At 39.0% G+C, this 23,376-nt stretch overlaps 1 protein-coding gene across 1 annotated transcript in view; it reads right to left on the bottom strand.

Moving 5' to 3' along the window:
* The window catches only part of PDK3 (pyruvate dehydrogenase kinase 3), a 74,189-nt gene that overhangs the window by 5,316 nt on the left and 45,497 nt on the right, over positions 1 to 23,376 (bottom strand). Inside the window, exons 6-11 of the mRNA XM_082610585.1 lie at positions 17,968 to 18,045; positions 8,722 to 8,798; positions 7,341 to 7,442; positions 6,823 to 6,933; positions 4,569 to 4,682; positions 3,144 to 3,283 (exon numbers count right to left, since the gene is read on the bottom strand). Of these exons, the coding sequence (XP_082466711.1) occupies positions 3,144 to 3,283; positions 4,569 to 4,682; positions 6,823 to 6,933; positions 7,341 to 7,442; positions 8,722 to 8,798; positions 17,968 to 18,045 (622 nt within the window). The remainder of the gene's footprint in view (positions 1 to 3,143; positions 3,284 to 4,568; positions 4,683 to 6,822; positions 6,934 to 7,340; positions 7,443 to 8,721; positions 8,799 to 17,967; positions 18,046 to 23,376) is intronic.

Below are 23,376 nucleotides of genomic sequence, written 5' to 3'. Positions count from 1 at the left end.
ATTCATCAGAAAAGACCAGTGCTACTATAAAGGAACAAAATCACAGAGCTATATAAACTCTATTTGCATTCAAATACCTTTCTGTTGCACTATGTTAGGAATCAAGGTTTTCAGAGTAAGAGGAAATATATACAATTAAAATATAATAGTGAGGGACTTCCCTGGTGATGCAGTGGTTAAGAATCCGCCTGCCAACGCAGGGGACACAGGTTCGAGCCCTGGTCCGGGAAGATCCCACGTGCCGCAGAGCAACTAAGCTCATGCGCCACAACTACTGAGCCCACGTGCCACAACTACTGAAGCCTGAGTGCCTAGAGCCCATGCTCCACAACAAGAGAAGCCACTGCAATGAGAGGCCCACGCACCGTAACAAAGAGTAGCCCCCGCTCGCCGCAACTAGAGAAAGCCCGCGTGCAGCAACGAAGACCCAACACAGCCAAAAATAAATAAATAAATAATTAAAAAATTTAAAAAATATTAGCGAGAAACACTGCAATGTTAAAATCGAATAAAACTATCAATATGAACTTATGATCTTAAAAAAGATATGTATTTTATAGGTCTGCCCAGAAAAGGGGACTAGAAAAGGTATAATGTATACCTCCAACACCCAGATTAGGGTCTCTAATACCCATTAAAAGGAAACAGGGGTCCTTGAGGAAAACGGCTGATTCTAGGCAAAGTGTAAGATGAGCCTAGGACATCATCTTGGGCCAGAAAGCAAGGAAGCTTTCAAAGATGAATACGGTTTTATCAATGGAACACAAAGGATCGGGATCAAAATAGCTTCCAATGGCCAAAGGTGTGCCAGTTTTAGCATCAAAAAGATGGCCACTACATGCAATGACATGGGTGAACCTCACAGAAAGCCACACCAAAAAGAGCACATACTATATATTCCTTTTGTTTTAAGTTCAAGCAGTGAGAGAGTCAGATACAGTGATAGGTGATAGAGTTGGAATAATTGTTACATGATAAGGAGGGAAAAAGGAGGAGAGTGACTAGAAAGCAGCCTTTTCAGGTGCTGGAAATATAGGTTTAAAAATTCATTAAGTTATAAACTTAAGATCTGTACACTTTTTATATATATGTTAAATATTGATTGAAACATATCAAAGCAATAAAAATCTACACTATCCATAATAATACTTAAAAAAGAGAAAGCCAGAAACTCATTGGTCAAATTTAAGGTGGTTTTTAACTCAACTTCTTACCTTGAAAATTGGTAATTAAAGGGAAAGACTGAAATGCTTACCCGGCGGCTGCTGTACTTCAAAAGGTACCTAAATGACCTTAGTTGTTGAGGAAGAACTTTACAGGAGAATGTCAGCTAATAATTGTCAAAGGAGTGATACTAACAGAAAAAACCTCATCATTTTATAAACATTAATAAAGTTACTGATTAAGGCCAAAGTTATCAACTGGTGCTAAAAACCATTAGGTGATGGTTGCATGGTGCCGAAATAACATGACAAAATAACACTACGCAGATTACTTTCTGGTTGAAAAGGGAAAATTAACTACACTATGGAGGGATCAGACAGCCATCATCTGAATTACAGTCAGTCTTAACATTACTAATGGTGGATCAACCAGACATCATGGGTCTCAGAGTGTAATTCTGCAATAGTATTTATGAAATATTCTAGCAAAAAAAATGCTCCACTGAGCCTTTAGATGAAGTTCCAGTTTATGGGAGATACAGGGAAAGGGGGACAAATTAAATAAAACTTCAAAGACAAAATCAAAGAAATCAAGGTGGGACATTTTTGCAGGACAACTGGTATGGTCCAACAACAAAAGATTGTTCTAGATTAAAAACAGCTTGAGACCTACTCAGATGTGTTATGTGGTCTTGGAACTGATTTGTTGTTTGGACAAATCAGGGGAATTTTCATGATGAAAATGTATTGACACGGAAAGGTGGAGATGGTTAATTAAATGAAATAAAACTAGGTTGTACAATAGTATGAAAAGTATGATCTCATTTGGGGAAAAATACATATACATATATACAAATAGCAAAATATCTGGAAGAACACAGATAAAGCACTAAGAATGGTAATCTCTAGGTTATGGGAATACAGCAGTTTCTCTTTTTTTGCTTTTTTATATTTCCTAATTTTTTACAGTGTTCATATACTGCTTCTCTATTACTAAAAGGTTACTTGAAATCAAACAAATAATCAGAACCCTTACTCTTGCTAGCAGAGTTGGAGCTTAAAGGTAGTCAGAAGAAAAAGAAAATTGGAAACCAAAGACTGGATTATTGTCCTTATTACTACAAAGTAGTGAAACTTGTTATTCTATGATTGATAATTTTCTTCTTTTTCATTTTTTTATTGTGGTAAATTGTACATAAAATTTACCACCTGGTTAAGATGATAAAAAAATGTTTTATTAAGTGTACAGTCCAGTGGCACTAAGTACATTCACAGTGTTGTACCACCATTACCAGCGTCCATCTCCAGAACGTTTTCATCTTTCTCCACTGAAACTCTGTCCTCATTAAACACTGAATTCCCTTGCCCCCTACTCCCCAGCCCTGGCGACCACCATCCTACTTTCTGTCTCTAGGTGCCTCACGTAAGTGGAATCATACAGTATTTGTCCTTTTGGATCTGGCTTATTTTACTTAGCATAATGACTTCAAGGTTTATCTATATTGTAGCATGTCAGAACTTTATTCCTTTTAAAGGCTGAATAATAATACTCTGTTGGATAAACCACATTTCGTTTACCTTGACTGATAATTTTAACTTCTTTATTTTTCCAGTTTCAACCCACCTACAGACTTTCTCTGAACATTCTTCTGTGAATTCTATGGATGATGACAAATTACAAATTAATTACTTTTTAATAAGATTCATGGCAGGATAAACCCTGCTTACTGCTTTTGATACCTCCACACGGCAAGGACTCCTAGAACATCAAGGCCTCTATTGGAATTGCTACTCTGGCTACCCAATTCTTGCTATCCTTCCTGTCTGGGGTGAAAAAGCTACTTCATTCTTTCTTCAGGGATCACTTTGCTTTTCCAGTGATAAAACCACAAAGATGTGGCTGAAAATATCAATTGTCTGGCTGGTACACACTGGAGGAAAATCAGATACTTTATAATAGAAAGAAAAATGGTAAATTACTGTTTTGCCTTGTATTTGGAAGCATCCCTGGGTTCACTGCTGGGATTGCTCCAATCGTCAGCTTCAGGTGTGGTCTTGTAATGGCGCCATGCGGACTTATTAAAAACTGGAAGTCTCTCAAATGATTCACTTGAAAGAGCCTAAGGAAAAACAAAAATAGACACCAAAGGTCCACAGTGTCATCTTGCTCGCATGAAATACTAACCCAAATTTTATTATTTAAAACATTAGAAACTTTATTAATATATATTTTTAGAGTTATATTAAAATTACATTTTAGTAATTTACTTAGACTGATCAGGATGAAATTAAAGCTTTTTAAAGGAATAAAAACATTCACTCATGAAAAAGCAGTACTGAAGTACACATGACCAAAACAAAAACTATTTTAGTTCAGTTAATACTGATGTGAGATATTCAACTGTCTTGACTATATGGTCTCAGACCAAACACTACTGTTCACTGGGCATCTGTTCTCCCAGAGGGCCCTGAAGAAATAGTTTCATACACAGTAGATTTATAAATATAAGCTCATAAAGTGATATCAAATAGCATGTCATTTATATGCATTAGCATCTAAGATAAACACTCAAAATAACTGGTTATCTTATCATATAACATACAACACACTAAGCAGCTGTTAAAAGGATGAGCCAGTTCTGTATGAACTGATATGGAAAGATCTCCAAGATATGTTGGAAAGTAAAAAAATAAGCAAAGTGCTAAAATAATCATTTGTGTGAAAAAAAATCAGATTTCCCCCCCATATTTTTATCAATGCAGAATCAACTTCCATGAGGATCCACATGAAACTGGCATCCATGGTCAGCCCTGGGAAAGAGAACCAGGTGGCTCTGGGCCACTGACGGGAGAGACTTAGTTTTCCCTTTTGTAGCTTTAAAATTTTGTACTATGTGCCCATATTACATATTCAAAAAATACTCCAAATATTCTAGAGTTTAGATGTAAATAAAAGTCTGACTCCACCAATGAATGAGAAAACTTGTTTTACAGAGAACTTTGTTATTCGATCAGACTTTTAGGTAACCATATTATGAGCACTGAATTCTTGCAAGTTTGGGAAAGCCGGCAAGTTTCTAAAACAAAAGACTAAAAGAACTCAGTTTATGAAAACCTGTCTCCTTTTAGATTAGTCCTTTCAATGGGTATACAATTTTTTAAAAAATCACAACTTAGAATTATGGTTTTAAAAATCAATATTTAAATTTTTACCTCTCCATGTTTCCTATTTTGCTATATCTGAGCATAAAATCAAGGGTAGGACATAACTTGGTTTTCACGTAAAACTGGAGTAAATCTGAGCTGAATATAGGAGATGATATAGTGCTATTCTCCATTAGTTATTAGAACTTATAGCTTTAAAAAGTAAAGATGCCTTCATATAACAGAAATAAAATGCAGTACCTTCAAGTAAATGACAGCATCAGTACCCACGCCTTCCATAGAATAGAGTTTTAGATCTCCTTGAAAATATCTAGCATACAGACGAGAAATTGGCAAGCCATAACCAAACCCAGCCTATCGAGAAAAGAAAATTAATACGGTGAGACAGGCACAAAACGCTAACACATTGAGTCTGAGGACCATCTGCAAGATTAAAATAAATTCTTGATTCATATTTAAAGCAAATAAATTATTGATCCAAACTTTACAACGATGTATATGCTCATCTATGGCAAACAATCTGTTTTCACCCTGCAAAAATACTTCTCACATGTTTGGAAAAGAACAGAAATACTCTGATTTTTGACTAATGCTTTTTGAACGCTTTAAAGCAAATTGTTAGCATTGTTAAATCCCAAATCAAGTGGAATTTGAACCAGAAACCAAAGTAAACCACATCATTCCAAAGTTCCACTATGATTTCTTTGCTCAACTGAGTAGCACGGGAGTTGAAATCTAATCGTACCAAGGCTAACACATGAAAAGAAAGCAATCTCCTAAGAGCTACTTCCTAATGCTCTGGGAACGCTGCAATATTTTGACACGTGGTAGTCCATATATTCTTAGAGACAAGAAAACAATTCCAGTACCCTCCTATACCTCTATGTCATAGAACCCTGACTGTCAGTAACAGGTTGTTGGGGGAAGAAAAAAAAAAAGGTCTCCGATATTGATAGGAACAATTGAGACTACTTTCCAACATTCTGGGGTGGAGGGGAAGGGGCTGTTCCTCAAGCTTCGACCCCTCTGATTAAGTCCACTGACAGGGTGTCAAAGGATCAACAGTGTCTGGGAGGACATTTCTGAAAAAGAAATGCGTGTGTCACGGCACAGAGCTGTAACATAGTAAGGTGTTTGATGAAGGAGTTAACGTTTCCTAGTAGTACATACCCACATGCCCGCTTAAAAGCTGAGGAGAGTTAACTAACTGGGAGAGATGCCAGTGGAAGCATTTCTTCAAATGGAGAGCCACCAGGCACACTGGAAAGAATACAGACATGGCCAGTGCCAGCTTGACGATAATGAGCTCAATGACCTTGGGCAAACCAGTAACCTCATTTCCTCATCTATAAAATGGGAGGTGGGATGCACATTTTTTAGAGCTCTCTTACTTCAATTGCTCAGTGTCATTTTAAAAAAAGATGACATCACAGCTGCCCTCAAGATGCTATTTTGAGACCTGTAACAGACGATCCATATTCCTTTTAAAAAAATTGTGGAAGGTTCTAGATTTGCTTGTAGTGTCTTTTTTTCTTTTGACATTTATTTAAGTAGGTACCAGAAACTAGTCAAGGCAATGGCCTTCAAACTGATCTTTCAAGAATTTTCTTGAATCCTATGTAAACGACTTCCTCTCCATTTTCCATATGCAGTGTTAACAAACCCTGTCTAGAATAAATGATGTTAAGTGTTGGATTTTATCCATACATATAAAATATAATCTTACGTGCTTGTCAGTCAGGTACAACTTGAAAATGAAAATTTACACCCTGAACCATTTTGCAGACTGACAGATATGTTGCTGTGCTTAATGACAAAGGGTTCACTTGTTGTTTGTCAATTAGAAACACTCAGCGGGGGGGAAGAAAGTGTGGCCCTACCAGGATCTAAATGCTGCCATGGTAACCAGAGGCTTTCCTCACTTCCTGAAGGTTATTTCCACAGTGAGACAGAAAGGGCTCTGAAAATGCATACGCCACCTATATGTTTCCTGCTTATGTTATTTCATAGAAAACATTTAATGTGTTCACAATTTAACACTTTAATTATATAAACAAATTTGGCGGGGGAAGTTCAAAGGTCCTGGGTGGTTTGGGTCTCTATGGTATGCAGCGCCGAAGTACCCAGGGCCAGCTGCAGCCAGACACGCTGTGCTGTTCCCTGCTCACCTGCTATTAAACTTCCACCCCCTCCAAGGGGAGTGCCAGGTGGTAAATGGTGCTCCGGAAGCAGTCTTAACCACAGGGAAATATTTTTTCTCTGTATTGGGGAGGTAGGTACTCAGCTCTGAATGTTTCTTAGACACAAATTAGAGAAGAAATCTGAGTCCAAAAGAGTCATAAAGAAAGCAGCAGTGGCATAACATTCTCCCTCCTTCAAACCATATGGGAAACATTCAAATGCAACAAGGCTAATGCGACAACCCAGAGAAAGAGCCAGCCTGTCCCTTCTCGAGTGAATGGTCTTTCCTCTAGCAGCAGTTTCAGAGGCTTACCAGCGGCGCGGCTCTCGTAGGCTCCAGGCTAGGTCTCGGAGCAGTTGAATACATGTAGTTAAAAAGACGATCTATTTTTCGTAGTGGGACCCCACCACCTAGGTCACTTATCTGTAATGTACCAAATGTTAAAAGGAAGAAAAACAAGAAGAAGTCATCAATCTATACTTAGCAGGAGGCAAGGAGTTCATTAAATAAATTACATACTAGATTACTCTAAACCGTGCAAGGGCTTGAACCCCCAACGAAATATGGTCCCTTTGTGAACAGTGTAAAACAAAGGAGGCGGGCAAGTGGGGTTAGGATCCGATACGGTTGGGTTTGAGATCTTGTTCAGCTCCCTAAAAAATGGGGTTCCAATGAAGTTTAAACGAGGTAGCTTAAGCCAAGGATCAAATGCAGTACTTACAAATAGGACACTCAGTTGTCAGTTCTCTTCCCTTCCCTTTGATTCCTCAATGTTTACACACTATTAAATTAACTGATAATTCAAGTATACGTACAAATAAAGCAGTTACCTTAATGGATAAGTCTTCTTTACCCAGAGTAACAAGGGTTTTAACAGCTGGGTAACCCTCTTTTCTATCTTCATATAGTTCAACTGTCGCTCTCATTGAGTTCTGAAATCATAGAGCCTTTTTTTTTGAGCATGCCACCAACTCACAAACTACAACTTTAAAAAAAGAAACTAGCAAAAGATTACCGATACACAACAATTCTTTTGTGGGGCAAATACCAGTTGGATTTATATGGCACTTTTTTCCCCTCTAAAGAACTTAACTAAACGTGTGTTCAGAACAAGGAAAAATTTCTTGATGCTCTACTTTGCTTTTATCTCGTTTTAGTCTCATCCACCATACTAAATGCTTATTTTCCTTTCCTTCCTGTTTTCTTTTTCACTTTAGGGTATTTAAATTATTCAGCTGTTGGCCAAGAGGGACGTTTTTATCACGTGTAATGAGGCCGCAGAGGCTCACTGACGTGTGCCTTAAGTCCCACTACCAGTCTGCATTAACAGAGCACCCTTCCGCTAAAGAAGGCGGAAGACCTGAGAGGATTCATGCTTCCCACAAAAATTAATCATTTGGCTGGAAAAAAAAAGTAGAAGAAATGCCAGGTGAAAAGAAATTCTGAAAAAGCCACAGCTGTTGAAGAGCAAGCTCACAACTGAATGCCCATCTCAACCTTAAGTGTCACATCAGTAACATAATTTTGGGAAGCAAGTCAGCGTAACTGAGTTTTCAGGTGTTTGGTTTAGGGTTTTACACACTGGAAGAAATGAAATTTTAGCTCAAATGCCTTGTGCCTGTAATACTGCTACTTACATGCCATTAGCTACTGGTTAATAAAAGCAACAGCTTAAGGTATAGACAGTCTTTTTTCTTTTGGTCCAGCCCTTCCACATCTTTGCCCCCTGCCTCTGTCAGATCTTCTGAATTTTCTAAATTGACTCAAATGTGTAAAAGTGTTAACGTATCTTTCAGGACTGGAACAACTGCTAATGCACCGACATGGTGAATGTTCAGAAACATAAAGATGCATAAACATGTTTTTATTTTGATCTGGCTACCACCAATAAAGCCTTTGCCAGATCTGGAAACTAAAAAGCATCTCTAAGCTCATATCTGAAGGAAAAACAGTATGGATTTTACATAAAGCCACTAAAGTACAATTAAGCTTCAAAATCAATATGTACTAATATTCATGAAGACTATACTGTACACAGCAAATTTTCACCTCAGAGTGTACAAATTATAAAACCCACAGGGTATCAGAAATAGAATTTTTAAAATGGTTATGCAAAACCTTTTTCTTATGCTAATCTGATGAATCCATTATGCCCTGAATCAGAGTAATTTAAAATGAAGACTTCTTTCCATGTTTTTAAATTCCACTTACCTTGAACAACTCAAACAGCATGTGAAACAGATGTGAGGGCACATAAACTACCTGAATAGGTTTGTCTGGAGCTTTGGCTGAAAACAGAGACAAAACCGTCAATGAGTAAGGATCAAAACTAGAAGAAAGTCAAGAATGTTGTTTGCATCCTTTCTTCCAAGTACATAAAAAAAGAACTCTACAAAAGGCCAACGTAGGCTTACAACTCTAAAGGCAGGGCTGAGCAAAAGCATGTGCTTTGAAGTCCAACAAACTTGGGGTGAAATCCAGTCCCTTCACTTACCAGCTATGTGACCTTAGGCAAATTTCTCTCTTTGGAACTTACTTCAGCAAAACTGGAATATCATCACCTATGTCCTAATGTTCAGAGCATTACATAAGGTCATCCAAATATCACTTGGTGTTTCTCAAAATGGGGGACACCCTCCACCACCACCACTGACCCCAGTGGTCAGCCAGGGGAGTGTGAAGCCACAGAGGTAGAGGGGTACATCCTCTTGGAGACTTGGACTAAACAGGAATGTTAAGTTCTGTTAAATGATGACAAACAAGGCATACTACTCGCAGCTAGCAGACCAACTCCCGAGACCTACAGTCCTTTCTCCTTGTGTCAGGGATCTTCTGAGGAAAATCCGAGAAACCCTGAATCCCAGAGTAGGATACAGAGTAGATAACAGAAAATTTAGGCTTTCCTCCTCCTCGTGACCTGAAATCATTAAGAGACCAAAACTACGTAAGCTTTCTCAAGTAGAACACCCATGTTATGATTTCAACCTAACTACTTCCTCTAATAAAGTGAGTAATTAACAGTAATAGAAAGGAGAGCAATCATTTGTTTGCTTCTTAGCAGCTTACAAAGAGCTTGCACATACATTACCCAAATGAACTCTCATGACAATACTGTGTGGCTCACAGGGTGGGTGGCTGGGGACACAGGCTTTGCCGAGGTTATGCGACTTGCCTGCCATAATGGACGAGGCCTGGAACTGGACACCTGAACTAAGAGTTTTTGATTCTAAATCTTGAACCTTTTGATGATCAGTTATTTTTTAAACTATGAAGTACTATATACAGCAATATCCCCTTGTCCGTGGTTTCGCTTTCTGCAGTGTCTGTTACCCATGGTCAAACGAGGTTGAAAAATATTAAATGGAAATTTCTAGAAACAAACAATTCATAAGTTCTGAGTAGTGTGATGAAATCTCATGCCTTCCTGATCCGTCCTGCTCAGGACGTCAATCATCCCTTTGTCCAATAGATTCTGCCCATTAGACACTTAGTAGCCACCTTGGTTATCAGATCACTGTCACAGTATTGTAGTGCTCATATTCAAGTGACACTTATTTTATTTAATAGTGGCCCCAAAGTGCAAGAAGAGTGATGCTAGCAATCAAAACTACAATGAGGTATCACACCGGTCAGAATGGCCATCATCAAAAAATCTACAAACAACAAATGCTGGAGAGGGTGTGGAGAAAAGGGAACCCTCTTGCACTGTTGGTGGGAATGTAAGTTGATACAGCCACTATGGAGAACAGTATGGAGGTTCCTTAAAAAACTACAAATAGAACTACCATATGACCCAGCAATCCCACTACTGGGCATATACCCTGAGAAAACCATAATTTGAGAGATACATGCACCCCAGTGTTCACTGCAGCACTATTTACAATAACCAAGACATGGAAGCAACCTAATGTCCATCGACAGAGGAATGGATAAAGAAGAAGTGGTGTGTGTATACACACACACAAACACACACACACACACACACACAAAATGGGATATTACTCAGCCATAAAAAAGAATGAAATAATGCCATTTGCAGCTACATGGATGGACCTAGAGATTATCAAACTAAGTGAAGTCAGACAGAACAAAAACAAATACCATATGATATCACTTATATGTGGAATCTAAAATACGATACAAATCAACATATCTACGAAACAAAAACAGACTCACAGATATAGAGAACAGACTTGTGGTTGCCAAGGGGGAGGAGGGGTAGGGAGGGAAGGAATGGGAGTTTGAGAGTAGCAGATGCAAACTATTACATATAGGATGGATAAACAACAAGGTCCTACTGTATAGCACAGGGAACTATATTCAATATCTTGTGATAAACCATAATGAAAAAGAATGCCTATATACGTATAACTGAATCACTTTCTGTACAGCAGAAATTAACACATTAAAAATCAACTATATTCAATAAAAAATATTAAAACTAAAAAAACTTTCTGACTTTTATTATCAGTTCCCATGGATTCTCAGCATGTGAAATTCTTTTTTATCTAATATTACATGTTGCTTCATATATATACATGTACAATATTTGCTGTACACTTGAAACTAACACATTATATGTCAACCATATTTCAATAAAAATTAAAAAAATAAAGTGGGTTCCCTGTAGAAAAAATTAAAAAGGTGAACATTGATTGTGTTGGTAACATAACCAGGTAAATATTGCTCACTGCAGATCAGCCACAGGAATAGACCAGGATGACATTTCTTTCCCTATGAGTCCAATGTGTCATGAGTCATGTGTCACTTGAAGGAGAATACCACCAGCCTTAAGGTGAAATGGATTCACTTTATCCACCTCCAACTGCTCAAAATCATGTTACATTTTTAGGTTGCCGAATATTTGGACCATGTCTTTCTGATACTCCTCTTCTTGGGTAACTGGAATAGAGACATATGCTTTCCTCGTCACATCACTGAGATCTTCCAGCCTCTTTTCTATTGCATGGGATCCATTCCATTCTTTAAGATGTTTCAAATTAGAATCGACTGCTTTCCAAACATGCTGCACAGCCATCATCCTCAAATTGTTTTTGACTGAAGTTCTAGAATATTTTTTGCTATTTCTTATACCTACATTATACACACCATTAGGTCAGTCACGTAAACTACCTCAGAAAGCTATGCATGGGAAATACATTTCTCAGTCCTTATACCTCTGATTCACTTGATTGGAGGCTTCACCAGGTACAGAATTTGGATTTGAAATCATTTTCTTTCAGCATTTAGAAAGGCAGGGGGAGGGACTTCCCTGGTGTCGCAGTGGTTAAGAATCTGGCTGCCAATGCAGGGGACATGGGTTCGAGCCCTGGTCCGGGAGGATCCCACATGCCACAGAGCAACTGAGCCCGTGCCCTAGAGCCCGCGAGCCACAACTACTGAAGCCCACGTGCCTGGAGCCCGTGCTCCGCAACAGGAGAAGCCACTGCAGTGAGAAGCCCGTGCACCACAACAAAGACCCAACACAGCCAAAAAAAAAACAAAAGGCAGGGGGAGAGGGGTCTTCTGACCATGACAGCGCAGCTGAGAAGTTCAACGTCAGTCAGGTTTTCATTCATGCTGCTGGTTTTTCGCCCGAGGTCTGATACATCTTGGTTGTAAAATTCTTGTTGAAGTATGAGGAACTGGATTATTTGTTTGAGAGAGCTGGTGTTGACTTCCCCCTACGGCTCTCTCCTAAGTGGGAAGGCTGACTTGGAGCTCTGTGTACCTGGTCAAGACTTTTCCACTGGCTTTAGGATGAGCGGACAGCAAGCTGGCCTCTGAGCAGAGGGTCCCCCGAATGCCTGAATGAAGAGGGCTTTACTTTGGGATGATGACACTCACATGAACAGCCCTAGTTTTTCCCAGGTTCTTGAAGAAACTACTTTGATTTTGATTTTTGCCCAGGGGAAAATGCTCGTGGATGTTGGCAGGCAGAGCACAGCCAGAGTCAAGCTGCTCCCCATCCCCCATCCTTACTCCACCTGAGACCAGCTTTCAATCAACCCCCACCTTTGACCTTCCCTATCCAGTCCCTGACACTTCCCAGTGCTACTCCCAGAGTCCCTCCAGGGTCATCTGATGCCATTTCTGCTGCAGCCTCCTCTTTCGTGGCTTCTCCTGCTCTGTCCCATTAAGCAGCCAGTGTACTTCTACCTCGTTACCCTTTGGCAGGAGGTGGGATCAATGGCCCGCTGACGAGTCCCCATGGTTTCTTTGCTGTTTTTCTTTGTATTCCTTTACTGTCTTTTTAACGGAGCCCTAGGAGCACACTGAATGCTTAGTCTATCTTGTACCAAAGGGCATGATTAGTTATAAATAACCTTCTGAAATCAACCTTTTCGCTCCAGATCTCAGGGAACTTAAAATACCTTTGATAGCTTTGTTTGTTTTTTTTTCAGTTCAACCAGCATTCTCTAGGAGCCATCTGACGGCTTGCTCAATTACTTGTACTTTTCTTTGAGAACATTATAGTTTAGATGTCTTTCCTTCCTTTTATTATTTTTTTATTATTTATTTATTTTAAAAATAAATTTATTTATTTATTTGGCTGCGTTGGGTCTTCGTTGCTGCGCACAGGCTTTTCTCTAGTTGTGGTGAGTGTTGCTGCAGTGCACAGGCTTCTCATTTGTGGTGGCTTCTCTTGTTGCGGAGCATGGGCTGTAAGCACGTGGGCTTCAGTAGTTGTGGCATGCGAGCTCAGTAGTTGTGGCATGTGAGCTCAGTAGTTGTGGCTCACGGGCTCTAGAGCACAGGCTCAGTAGTTGTGGTGCACGGGCTTATTTGCTCCACAGCATGCGGGATCCTCCCGGACCAGGGCTTGAACCCATGTCCCCTACACTGGCAGGCATATTCTTAATCACTGTGCCACTTGGGAAGTCGCTTTCTTTCCTTTTAAAACCATGTCAAATGTCTTTGTCCATGACTCTTCCCTAATCCTGGGTCGAGGAGCTTTTACATAGTAGACCCTTAATAGATGTTAGCTGGCTTTCTAAAATAAGACATAAATGGAATATGAATTTTCCATCTAAGGGTACATTTTAAAAAGTCAATGGAAAAACGGTCCAGGTTTTTCATGCTCAAGACTCAAGAAATAATAAAGTCCCTATTTGCACAGTCATTGCTCCAAATGCCATTAGTTGAAACGACATTTAATAAATGCCAAAAGAACTCTACATAGGATATAAAGAGTTTTATCTTCAGACAGTTCTCCTACAAGCATGAAAAAAACTGGTGGCTAAGCAAAAAAAATTCATTTAAGAGAAATATAAGAGAAGCTTGATGGCCACGGTTGGTTGAACCCATGGATGCGGAAGCCTAAGATATGGAGCGCTGACTATACTATGCCATTTTATATAAGGGACTTCAGCATCCATAGATTTAGGAATTCCCGGGGGTTCCTGGAACCAATCACCTGCAGACACCAAGGGAGGGCTGTATATTAATAGGAATTTAACACATTTGGGCCTCCAGCGTTCCATTTCTAAAATGAGCACTGTACATATTTCACTGGGTTAACATAAGGGTTAAATGAGATAATAGTGATAAACCAGTTTACATAGAGCCTGCCACATAGTAACCAGCCAATAAATGTTGGCTATTACCACTACTAAAAAATTAATTTCAACAGTGTTAACAGAGTTACTACTAATGGCTTTTTTATTCTTGTGTAGAACCACCTGACTAAAAATATCCACAAAAGTATCCAATTTGAGAAAACTAGAGGTCAAAGACTCCAGGATAGATGCATACCTTTTCTACGAACCCTCTTATAACAAAATTTACATAGTGCGAACTGAAATCTTTACTTTTCCAACCAAACCTGAAGCTATAAATCAACCTCTTGACAGGAAAGACTAATCTAGAAATGGTGAAAAAATGCAAGTGTGGCAACCATACGTCTTTATCTTTCCCGAGTCAACCCTGACTTCCAGTAACCACCCTTTATTCAATTTCCAGCACATGCCTGGTGTTCTGCTTGAGGCCTTAGAAACATTATCCTTTTATCACCTCACAAGGAGAGCTGACAGATGAGGAAGCTGCGTGTCAGCAGCAGCAAGGTGACTTGTCTCCTAAGTGTCAGAATCCAGATTTCCACCACCTGGCTGGCTACAAAGTTCACCTCTTTCCTGTAAGCCATGTTGCTTTACCATACAGATGCTGAAAATGTAAGGTAAAAATGTTTATTTGCTTAATGCTTTGGCAACTGATTTCTCAGGAGAATGAGAATGCTGAGAACAAGCACGGTAGAATGGCTACCCATCTTTGGAGCAACCCACATGGGTTGCCGCGGGTAGCTAATCAGAAATATTTGAAACCTGACATAAGGTAAATAAAATTCTGTTGTTTTTAATCTTCCTGTGAAATGTGTTACCAAAAGAATAAAAAAGAAGTTTACTACAGCTAGCTCCCAATATTCAGAATGCTAGTGATGACTGTAAATACTGATGGTGTTCACACAGTATGTTCTGCATAATCCTATTTACTACTTTCTCAGGGGTCTGCGTTGGGAAAGAAAAAAATCAAAACTTCAGAAAAAGAGATCATAGGGCAAACTCACAGAACTTAAATTCTCAGGTAGCAACAAACTGTTCTTTGGGATTCATGGCAGCATCAGTCCTCTGAAGTACAGAGCACAAGGAAATGGAAGCATCCTGAAAGGGGATGCTATGCTAGTTCACACGGGCTCTGAAAATGAATCCACAGAATCTGGATCTGACTCCTCGCTGGAAAACAGTCACACACACTCTCTCTCCGTGACAAAGCCCATGTCTGCTTAAGGCGTTCAGGACCAACCTCTGACCTCCGTCTCTAACACGGAGCTTGTTAGAGCTCAACTGCAGTGCTTAACCGCACTCACAAAGAGCTTTGGCATTCAAGAAATAATAGAAATCATAAATACATCCCCCAAAGCAACAGGAAACTAGAGGCTACCTATAACCACCATTTCTCTTAGTGATGGGGAAAAAGGGCTTCAAAAACCACGCATGAGACAGTGCCAAGAATGGTTGGAAAGCTTCTCCCCTGGTGAGGTGCACCGCCCGGTGTGACAGCCTCGCTGGGAAGGAATGTGCTGACCTGGCTGGCACCCGGGAATCAGCAAGACCAGGCTCGCTGCTCTGGCCTTCAGAGTGAGTGAGGCTACCATTCATGCAAAGGAGCAATTAATTACCACCGGTGAGTTTAAGTTCCATGTTTGACAGATAGAAATCGGGACAGTGAGGTCAGCCTCCACCTAGCCAGTAGGAAGAAATAGAATATTAAGATGCTTCTACTCAGGAATGCTCAAGCAAAATCCACTTGGCGCTAGAGGTATATTTCTTCAAAATAGGGGTGCAACTCTTCTCAGAGAACCCAACAGACTTTGAAAGTGGCATTGATTCCACACCTCCTAGTAGAACGTAGGGGCAGCTGTCCTACGACGGCAGCCTGAAGTCTTCACATTTTGAACTCATTATAAGAGAAATCGATTTTTGGAATATTTTTGAGAGGGAATGTGGTTTATCTTTAATGCCATACCCTAAGACCCCATACCCTAAGACTCAGTTGTTCCACACTTCTAAGTATCTAGCCTACAGAAATACTTCCACACGTTCATAGGTTTTCCCACGCTCCAAATACACACACACACACACACACACACACACACACACACACACACACACACACACACACACACACACACACACACACACACACACACCTTCATGCCTCATTATATGGAATACGGGAAAATCAGAAATCCACCCAATGGGAAACGATTAAATAAATTATGATAATCTACACTATGGATAATCTCTAAATGACACTAACACATGCAAAGATCTTTAAGGTGAAGTGAAATACACAAGTTAAAGAACATGCATGGTTTTAGCCTCATTTATGTAAAAAACAAAACTCTGTATGGGAGCGGAGTAGTGGGGACTTTCACTGTTTACTCTATGTTTGTATTTTTAGAGATAAGTATGTCTCTTTCATAACTTACAAATAAAAAAATAAAAGTAACATGTAAATATAGTTTCACACAACTAATACAAAAATTAGCTAAAACCCCCCTATCCAGAGAGCTGTTGTTTGTATTCTGGTGGTATAAATCCTTCAACTTATTATCCAATGAACTTGCACTATTACAAACTTTTATAGCCTGTGGTTAAAAACTCAACTTTTCTCAAACATTAAATATTCTTTAAAGCATTGTTTTGAATGGCTGCATAGTATTCTATCTTATGGGTATACCAGAATTTATTTAAATAATTCCCTATTGTGGAAAACTTGGGTTGTTTTCTAATTTTTCTCTGTAAGAAAACTACTCTGATCATCATTCTTATACATGTATCTGTGCACATCTCTATTTCCTTTTTTATTTTTAACATCCTTATTGGACTATAATTGCTTTACAATGGTGTGTTAGTTTCTGCTTTACAACAAAGTGAATAAGCTATACGTATACATATATCCCCATATCTCCTCTCTCTTGCGTCTCCCTCCCACCCTCCCTATCCCACCCCTCTAGGTGGTCACAAAGCACCGAGCTGATCTCCCTGTGCTATGCGGCTGCTTCCCACCAGCTATCTATTTTACATTTGGTAGTGTATATATGTCCATGCCACTCTCTCACTTTGTCCCAGCTTACCCTTCCCCCTCCCTGTGTCCTCAAGTACATTCTCTAGATCTGCGTCTTTATTCCTTTTTTTTTGTAAAGTATTGGTTCTTGATAGATTTTTTAAAATTTCTAATGACTTTCGCATATTTTTTATGTATTTGTTTTTATTTTTTGGCACTCCAAGGGGCATGCGGGATCTTAGTTCCCCGACCAGGGATCGAACCCGTGCCCCCTGCAATGGAAGCACAGAGTCTTAACCACTGGACCACCAGGAAGTCCCTCTATTTTCTCTTAATAAATTTTCTGAAGTTTTTTTACTGGACCAAAGAATATAACCATTATTACTTTAACTTACTGGGCCAAAGAGGAAGAGCATTGTTAGCCTGTTTTTTTAAAGAAAGGCTATACCAATTTAAACGTATATCAGAAATGTGTAAATTTGGGGGACAGAGTATTTTTCTGGGGAGCAATTCAAAGCATTAAAATGTTTTAATCACTGCCACTTTGAAAGACAAAAATGGCATTCCTCTATGTTTTTCTTTGTACTTCTTTGATTAGTAAACACTTTTCCACATGTTTATTGACTGTTTGCACTGGTTATTTTGAGAACTGCTTATTTACATCTCTGTGCATCTTCCACCTTGATTACTTCTGTTCCAAGAGCTTGGAGTTCTAATAGATAACACATTCCTGTACAAAAACTCACTGACCAGAGATATAAAAAAGGTTTTAAAACCACAGAAAGATGAAAAAGCAGCACAATTTTAGGATCTCACTGAAATATAGCTCACGTATAATCAGTTTTTTAGTCAGCTTCTTTGTATTTAAGGTTGAAATTATTTTTCTTTTACCATTGAATTCTTCAACTTCCAGCTCTGGAGCTACCAGATAATACTGTTCACAAAGCATCTTGGCAGTTTCATATGCATCTGCAAAGAGAGAAAAAAGTTTAGCTGCTGCGCTAACAGCATGGGCTCAGACAGACAGACTCAATAGAATAAAGAAACAAGGACAATCTGTAACCTGACAGATGTAGAATTAATCAACTACTGCCTTAAGAAATAGCCTTTTTTGGCTACAATAGAATTACAATAACTGAACCAAAATTTCCCTTTTAGTTTTAATGACCACAACAATATCAAAATACTGCACTAATGATGACATAGCCAGCTCTATACTAGACATGGCTTTAACTTTTAAACATTCCTAAGAGGCATTTTTCATGAAAAATCTATAAACTCAAGACTATACTTCCGGACAGCACGCAACCTGACTAAACTGTACCAAAAAGATATTTTCTGTAATTTCAAAAATAATAATGGCAACCATCTTAAGACTTGCCAATTATTTGTAAATTAAACATCAACAAGCATTTGCTAAATGAACGGGTTTCCATGAGCCACACAATTTAAGTTATTGGAGACACTACTCTTGCTTTGAAATGTCCTCTACATCAAATATACTTCAATAAAATTAAAACATTTTAAAAATGTCCTTTAAGTTAGTTAAAGGTAACAGGTTGGGGCTGTTATTTTCTCAAAGTCTGAGGAGCAACAGTTTGCTTTTGAAAGGAAAAAAAAAGGACAAAGGGTAAGAAGATCAGAGCCATTACAGAGATGAATAGAAGACAGAATTCAGGAAGGTACATTCCAAAAGATGGGAAACAAATTCAGAAAGCTACAGTGCATTATTTTACACTGCATGTGTGCTTTTCTCTTGAACTGTAAGCAATTTGAGGTCAGGGTTTCTGTCTTACACTTGTTTCATAACTCACATAGAACTTATTTCATGCCTGTTAGCTAGTCAATAAATATTCCTTGGTTTGATAAATTTTAAACCTTTTGATAATCTACTTTTTTAAAAAAAAAACAGCTTTATTGAGATACAATTCTCACACCATACAAATCATCCATTTAAAGTACACATACAATTCAATGATTTTTAGTGTATTCGCAGAGTTATGCATCCATCACCACAATTAATTTTACATTTTTCATCACCCCCAAAAGAAACTCCATAACCATGAACAGTCATTACCCCCGCATCCAGCCCTACGCAACCACGGATCTACTCTGTCTCTATAGGTTTGCTATCCTGGACATTTCATATAAATGGAACCATACAATATGTGGCCTTTTGCGACGGTTTCTTTCACTTAGCATAATGTTTTCAAGGGTCATCCATATTGTAGCATGCATCAGTGCTTCATTCCTTTTTATTACTGAATTAATATTGTATTATGCAAATATGTCACATTTTGTCTATTCATTTATCCATCAACAGACATTTGGATTGTTTCCACTTTTTGGATATTACAAATGAACGTTCACATGTTCATTCATATTGCTATAAACATTCATGTCCAAGTTTTTTTAGTGAAGATGTGTTTTCACTTCTCTTGGATATAGACCTAGGAGAGAAAAATTGCTTGATCATATAGCAGCTGTATGTTTAAACGTTTGAAGAACAGCCAGACTGTCTTCCAAAGTGAGGAGATTTTTTAAGTTCCACCTTTACAATTTCTAAAGATCAGATATTCAAATTACTTTAAAATGCTTCATGATTGCATTTTCAATGTCCTCAAGTGTATATCAGCTCTTTGGAGACAGGCTCGTACTTCTTTTATATTCCCCATGTCAGTACTGTGCATAGAGTAGATACTTAAGATTCAAGCAGTAAGAGGAAAGAGGGAAGGAAGGAAGAAAGGGGGAAAAATAAGCCTGACAGAATTTAAATACATTAAAAATTGACAATGTCAATCTAAAATAATACAAAAGATAAGATTAGGGTATGTTCAGACTATAAGGTTTGGTTCATTTCCCTCCTATTGCTACTAAATTTAAATTTTACATAATATTTGACCTCAGAGGAAAAATTCTCACTTTATTAAACTTTTAGAATTAAACCACTATAGGGACTTCCCTGGTGGTGCAGTGGTTAAGAATCCGCCTGCCAAGGCAGGGGACGTGGGTTCAAACCCTGGTCCGGGAAGATGCCGCGGAGCAACTAAGCCCATGCGCCACAACTACTGAGCCTGTGCTCTAGAGCTCGCGAGCCACAACTACTGAGCCCACGTGCCACAGCTACTGAAGCCTGCGCGCCTAGAGCCCGTGCTCCACAACAAGAGAAGCCACTGCAATGAGAAGCCCGCGCATCACAACGAACAGTAGACCCCCTTGCTGCAATTAGAGAAAGCCCACGCGCAGCAACAAAGACCCAACACAGCCATAAATAAATAAATAAATAAAGTCATATTAAAAAAAGAGAATTAAACCACTATAAAGAACCACAGACAGAGACATCAGAATCTCTCTGACAAGATGAAATAATGAAGGATAGCCAAAGGAAACGTTAGCAAGAGGAGAAAAAAATTTCAAAAGAGTTGATCGGTGTGAAAATAGACATCAAAGTGGACTGTATTTAAATCCTAACAAAGAAAATTACAATTTAGAATTATATTAAGTTCGCAAGTTTTTTTCGTAGGGTATAATAAAACTCATCAAACATCTGTACAGTTCTTTTGGAAAAAGAAATCAAGATTCACTCTCTGTGCTGTGGCTATACCACCAAACAATGCTACATCTCCACCTAGCGACACAACGGCACAAAGCTGACCAAGAACTCCCAACACTTAAACCAATAAATACTGAAATCTAAAAATGATGTTTCGTTACCCACATAAAATGCCAATACATCTCCACAAAACAACTCCTCCAAGGATAGAACACCTTTAAAGATGTTTCAACTGCTCTTCCATTCACCAAAAAAACAGGAAACGAGCCCAACTCCACTAAATGTGCTAGTTCCTCATGGCATTAGCTTGCTCAATAGCGTGAGATTATAACAGCATTATTAAGAAAAAGTATGACACAAATGTAACATGTGGAAGATAGGAGAGTCCAGATAGATGCAGCCAACTTGAAACTCAAAGACTCAGTATGGCTCCTGAAACCACATGAATAAGAATTTTTCAAGCATTACCACAAATTACAGTGTATCAATGCTGTAATTAACAACCGCATTATGATCCTTGAAAAACTCAAGACATGACAATGAGACTCACATATACCAGCCAGCCGAAAGTCTTTTGGGGGCAGTACTGGTAAAAGCTATATTCATATGCATCTTTATAAATTCCTGTGGCACATCATAATGCCTTGGGCACAATACACACCCACTGGGCTTCTGTTAAATGGAACAATCCTGCACATGCAAAAATTCTCTAGGTTCAATCAATTATACTGATTCGAGATGTTCTTTTTGGTCAGACTGGGAACTAGTGGGCTAGAGTGGTTCCCAAACCTGTGTGTGTGTGTGTAGAATTCATTAGCAAGGTAAAAAAAGAAGTATAGGTTAAATGAACCCCTGGAGGTGCTGATGCAGTAGCTCTGTGTTGAGGCCTGGGAATCCATAGTTTTAAAAAATTCTGAAGAGAAGGTAGATTTGGAGACCACTGGCCTAGAAAGTCAAGGCTGGGTCATGCTAATTCTATCACTGTCACTCCCATGCCATGAATGATCATGGGGGTACTGAGGAGTATGACAGCACATATATACTCAAATAGGATACTTCTGTTTAAGTAAAATACCATAAGAATGGAAAAGTTTTTAAAAAATCACCAACATAACAGCCAAACTTCAACTATTGGCTTAAAAATTCACTTCCTTTATATCTAGAGTAAAATGCAAGTGCTACTAATAATAAGCTTTCTAATAAAACTTTTCTATTGTTTAAATAGAAACAAAAATCTTAAAATATGATAATTTATCAAATTACTTTTATCTGTAATATATTTGAGTCACTATTTACCACCCAATCTTTAAAAGGAAATATCAGGAAATGATTATTACTGCCACTGAACATAAGTGATTTTCACTGTTTTAAGAACCTGTTTTCAAGGGAAATAAGGTATTGATGATAAAGTAACAAACAGAACTGTAGGGGTAGGGACTTCCCTGGTGGTCCAGTGGCTAACACTCCATGCTCCCAAGGCAGGGGGCCCGGGTTCGATCCCTGGTCAGGGAACTAGACCCCACATGCCACAACTAACACTTTGCATGCTGCAACTAAAGATTCCACATGCCGCAATGAAGATCCCACGTGCTGCAACTAAGACCTGGCATGGCCAAATAAATAAATAGATAAATAATTTTTTAAAAAAAGAAAAAAAACTGTAGGTGTAGCACATTTCTACATCCCCAGGATAGAATACCCAAACTATAAACACATAAGACTAAAAAAGACTGAGCCATAAAGAGTAAGGTGAAGGTTCACATGGCAACCAGCCCAACAGATCCATTGTAGCCACAAATCAGTTTTAAGAAGCACACAGGAAAATTTAATAGTGTATGGACGCTATTTTATTAGATGTTTTTATTAGAAGATTTTCCTATTCAAAATTCACCAGAGGACCCTGCTATCAAATACTGGACTGGCCAAAAAGTTCATTCGGGTTTTTCCGTATGATCTCGAACGAACTTTTTGGCCAATCCAATATTAGCCTCTATCACAAATACATGCCATTGTTTGTTTACAGATATCTTATAAGAGACTGGACAAAGATGAATTTGAGTGAGAAAACAAACATGAAAAACAAACATGAACAGGATACCAAAAACCATAAAGCTCGAGTTTAAGAAACAATGCCTGGGGCTTCCCTGGTGGCACAGTGGTTGAGAGTCCACCTGCCGACGCAGGGGACACGGGTTCGTGCCCCGGTCCGGGAAGATCCCACATGCCGCAGAGCGGCTGGGCCCGTGAGCCATGGCCGCTGAGCCTGCACTCCACAATGGGAGAGGCCACAACAGTGAGAGGCCCACGTACCGCAAAAAAAAAAAAAAAAAAAAAAAAAAAAAAATGTCTGAACGAGGTAAACGTAAACAAACGACCACAAAGCATCAGAGTCACAGGTATGCTGCTTTTTTTTTTTTTACTCCATTTTATTTATTTTTTAAAATTAATTTTTATGGGAGTATGGTTGCTTTACAATGTATGCAGCTTTTAAGAAACACTTTTAAGGGCTTCCCTGGTGGCGCAGTAGTTAAGAATCCACCTGCCAATGCAGGGGACACGGGTTCAAGCCCTAAGGTCATGCGCCACAAGTACTGAGTCTGCACTCTAGAGCCTGCAAGCCACAACTACTGAGCCCGCGTGCTGCAACTACTGAAGCCCACATGCCTAAAGCCCATGCTCCACAACAAGAGAAGCCCGCGCACCACAACAAAGAGTAGCCTCCGGCTCGCTGCAACAAAAACCCAACA

The sequence above is a fragment of the Mesoplodon mirus genome, assembly GCF_964341445.2.
Source record: "Mesoplodon mirus genome assembly, chromosome: X".
Taxonomy (NCBI): domain Eukaryota; kingdom Metazoa; phylum Chordata; class Mammalia; order Artiodactyla; family Ziphiidae; genus Mesoplodon; species Mesoplodon mirus.
Note: the sequence above shows the minus strand (reverse complement) of the source record. Positions and strands in the feature narration are given on the sequence as shown.